The sequence below is a fragment of the Clytia hemisphaerica genome, unplaced genomic scaffold, assembly GCF_902728285.1.
Source record: "Clytia hemisphaerica strain Z4C2 unplaced genomic scaffold, Clytia hemisphaerica genome assembly, whole genome shotgun sequence".
NCBI classification, from domain to species: Eukaryota; Metazoa; Cnidaria; class Hydrozoa; order Leptothecata; family Clytiidae; genus Clytia; species Clytia hemisphaerica.
Window position 1 is genome coordinate 446,693 of NW_027103699.1, and position 4,527 is coordinate 451,219.

General features: G+C 34.0%; 1 protein-coding gene across 1 annotated transcript; it reads left to right on the forward strand.

Annotated features, from left to right (window-relative positions):
- Positions 1-637: 637 nt before the first annotated feature.
- LOC136803991 (uncharacterized) lies at positions 638-3,921 on the forward strand. Its single transcript, XM_067060726.1, has 2 exons — positions 638-2,003; positions 2,394-3,921. The coding sequence occupies exons 1-2, from the start codon at positions 944-946 to the stop codon at positions 3,746-3,748; spliced, it is 2,415 nt and encodes an 804-aa protein (XP_066916827.1). The 5' UTR covers positions 638-943; the 3' UTR covers positions 3,749-3,921.
- The last annotated feature ends 606 nt before the right edge of the window (positions 3,922-4,527 follow it).

Below are 4,527 nucleotides of genomic sequence, written 5' to 3' on the forward strand. Positions count from 1 at the left end.
TATAAGATGAATAATACGTTTTGAATGCGGAGTACTCACGATGTTCTTAGAAATTAGGGTTCCTATTTACTAGGCTCAAACAGGGGGCTCAAACCATTGAGTTTCAAGCCCGAAGGGCTAGAGGTCAATCTCTAACCTTTCTCAGGCAAGAAAAATTGAAGCCTTAAAATATGCGCCGTATTTTTGATGACGGATTGAATCTAGCAATTCCTTTGTCTTCGAGTGATATATTTTTTGAAATTAAGCGGTAAATTTTAGTTTTAATCTGTCATTTGTGTAAAAACCAGGCGGGTCGCTCAAGGCCGCGCAACTTTGGTAGGATTTGTTGGCTTCAAATCCTACCAAAGAGATTGACCTCTAGCCCTTCGGGCTTGAAACTCAATGGCTCAAACATTATTACAATTTCGTGTTTGATAACGTTCCTAATGCTTTTGCATGCACTATTGGATTTATACAATTTATTAAAACCTACTGGAAAAAATGTTGACCACAATTTTTCAATATTAAAATGAAAGCTCACATTAAATCAAAAAGAATTAATTTAGTTAATTCCTTTGACATATTTATTAACATATAACGAAGTTCGTGTTATTAGCATTTAGATATTAAAAATCGTAGCTTTGGGATGAAACTAGTGTTTTGATGTGTGATTTACTCAGCTTTTTTAATTCACAACTTGCATAGAAACGAAAGCGGAGTGAATTTAAGGAAAGGATCAAAGTGTTATTTTTAATAAAAACAATGATTATTTGCAAAGACACTAAAGAGTTTTTTGGTTTAGCACAAGAGTGAAACATTTTACGTGTCAAAAAGGTTGAACGTTGAGAAATCTATAAAGAGACACTACTTAACTTTAAAGATACTAAAATTTACTTTAGAGATTTCGAAGAGTAGCAAGAGAAGATTAACAACTGCAACAACTGCACTGTGACGACAAACGCTTATGATTTCAATTCGAGTTTCTTGCAAAACCAGATGGACATTGGTGGTCTGTCTGGCCATGTATGGACTACTGACCGTAATTTATTTAGAATCAAGAGCAGCTACTACTAGAACCAATATACTTTCTTCTTCGTTAAACGTGTTTGTTAAGAGCCGTGAAAGAACTATCTCTGATGAAAAAGGTTGTCCAAAAAATTTTCTACCAAAGAAAACAGAATATCAGCCAGATCAAAATACAACATGCAAACCGCATCTTCCGACATTGAGTTCCTGTAAATACGTAAATAGTTTTTTCGCGTATGATTTTGATAAATGGAACTGCGGCTATGATGAAAAAATCAAAATATGCCAATATGTTGGTGACTCTGATCAAACGATTAAGTGTACTCGCTCTCAATGTATTAGCAATATTATAGCTCAAACTTTCAATGATAATACTGGACGTATTGAACCACTATCTAAACCATTTGAGTCAGTTGATATGTTAGAAAAATACATAGAGTACCATAAAGAGCACCAAATTAAGTTTCCGTTTATGTATCTGAGTTGTGAGGACGATCCTTCGAAGTCGCAATTATTTGTTTTGGATCCTCCAGTTAGAGAGGAAGCAAATGAACTAATACTTGATAATAAGCCAGTGAAATCAAAGGAAATCAATATCAATCTTATGTTTATGGATTCAATCTCAAGAGCACATTTTTATCGGTCACTTAAAAGGACAATATCAACTTTCCAATCCTTGAATGGGAGGTCTGATAGCAATGTAGAAGTTTTAGACTTTGAGCTGTTTCAATCGATTCACGGACATACAACGGAGAATATGCTTGGATTATGGACTGGAAAGATCTTCCCTAAAGGTATGACGGATGATCAAAAGGAGAGAGAATCAAGCAGGTTCCCTGAGATGTTAAAATGGTTGAAAATGAAAGGTTACCAGAATTTATATCAAGAGGATATGTGTTGGGAAGGTATGTGGGGACTGAATGCTGATCTTGGAGCTTTTCAAGATTGGAACCAGTTTCATGAGGAATTGAAAAAGTCGTCTTCAATCGATGATTACGGTATGTCGGGGTTTGAGACAAGTTTTCATTTTATTTAATCTTTTGAATAAAGTTCCTTGTTTGAATATACAGCTGTGGTGCTCTTTGGCGTGTGAGGAATTTTGATTAGGCATTCTTAAAAACAGCACACTTCAGATACCAATATAAAGAAAATAGTTGTAATTGGGGTCTTTTTTGACTAAAATAATTTGAAATGACTTTTCTGATGTCCCAAGTCTCGTTCTTTGTGATACACAGCTGTTATCAATAAGAAAATGGCACTTTGAAAAGAGGCCTTAATCTTTGTGAACCTTCTTCTAATTTTCATTGACTGTACACCGTAAAAGGGTATTTCGAGGTATATATTTAAACTCTTAATGTAATAAGTTACTCGTTTATGTTTTCTTTCAGGTTTGACGTTTTCGACATGTAAAATTATCCAAATGTATGCACCAGAAACTAACCACATCTTCAATACTGATCAAAACATTTGCTTCAACGGGCTAGATATTGATGCTTATTTTCTAAAGTATCTATCCAGAAAATTCAAGATGGCAAAGGAAAAACCTCTGTTCAGTTACTCGAATCTTAATTTAGCCCATGATCCTTCAGGTAAGAGGATTCAAGGCTTTGATGAGAATCTAAGTAATTTTGTTAAAGAAATTCCAAAACTGGATAACACACTAACCATCATTTTTGCTGATCATGGAAATACGTATAACGATTATGTTTATACAGAGCTGGAAGGTCGTTACGAGCAATTTCACCCGACTTTATTCGTGTTTGTTCCTGATAAGGTAAAGAAACAATTAGGTTATCAAGTTATGCAGAACATGAGACAGAATCAAAAAAGGTTGATAAATTTAATCGATGTTCATCATACTATAAAACATATCGCCGATAAGGAGCATTCACGTAAAGGATTCTTAGATCTAATACCAGCTGAAAGGACCTGTGGAGATATTGAAATGGCAATGCCGAATTTATGTGTTTGCCAGGGCTGGGATTCACCAGTAGAAAATACAACAGATCTAATGCCATTTGTGGATTTTGCGATTGGGACATTGAATAATATTATTAGTGAAGCTTCCCCGACGGGGCGATGTAAAAAGATAGTCCCGACCAATTTTCAAAATATATTACAGAGGAAAATAGAGGAGAAAGTTACAATGAGTTTTGAAGTAACTGCTTCACCTGGCAAAGGATCAAAAAATTTTGAAGAGAAAATGGGTTTTGAGATCAGTTATCAAAAGACTGAGAGCTCGGACACTCTTTCAACTAAACTTGTTTCTAAAGACCGTATCTCAATATTCGGGAAATATCGGAAGTGTAGTGATACAGATCCGAAATTTCGGTTTTGCGTGTGTGATTCAAATCCAAAAGCTTCGCCAAGGAAACTGAGCCAATTTCAAGATTTAACACCGATAAGGACAAGCGATGTTTATAAATTATTTGGGCCGGGAGTTATTGACGAGGTTATGTACTTCTTGGTTCCTAATAAACTTGCACTATTGGTTAGAAAAACATTGGACCCTAAAACATCATTTTTAATTTCTGCAACGTTTGAAGCCATAAATTTGACTAATGATAGATACAAAGTTGAAGTTATCTTTCAAAATTTATCAAATATGAAACACATATCAGATGGAGAGTGCAAAGGGATCGTCACCGAACATAATATGCGCTATTTGTGCACTTTGATTCGAAACTGGTCAATTTATAAAGCTGACTTTTTCCATGACATCAAATTTGAGAAAGTTGATTAAAATTCCTTTCGATTACATTTAATTAATAAGATAGGAATGTTAAAATTTATAAACCTTTATGGGTAAGGCAAAATCAAATTTATCGTATTTACAAGTTTTTCAGAATATGATCAAAATACAATATTTTTACAAGATTATAAGATTAAAGAAAAATTTCATTCTACCCAATTTAATGAATATTGTACCGTCAGAGATACTTTAGGGTGAAAAGGTGAAAATTAACACTTTATAACACAAAGATACTTCAGACGTAAATTTTTTGAAAGAAAAAAATATATCCCGGAGAGAAAAACTCAAGGGGGGTTTAAATCATTTCTGTCAGATCTTTATGTCATTTATTGAACCATTTTTTTTAATGTTCGTAATGTTCGTTCAAAGTTGACAGTCCAAATAATCAACTTAAAATTGAAATTTATCATCCAATTTGCTAACTTCTAAAATATTTCGAAACCATCCTCCAGAGGTAGTTGTCGCCAACTCTTTTGTTTCAAAATTTAAGTCATAACCGTAAATAGATTTGTACTGCGGATGCTCATATGTAAAAACCAACTTTCCATTGTCCAAATCATAAAGTGCAAACACACCTGCCTTATCTATTGACCAAATATCCGTGTTTATCACAGACAAAAAATGCTTCCCATTTCCTTCGAATAATCGATATCGGTATTGATCAAAGGATTCGTTTATCGCTAGTGGAAATTTTTTCAATCTAATCATCCCATCAACAGTGGCATTGAAAATTTCAACCTCTTTTGTGTGGAGCCAAACCACAAGAAATT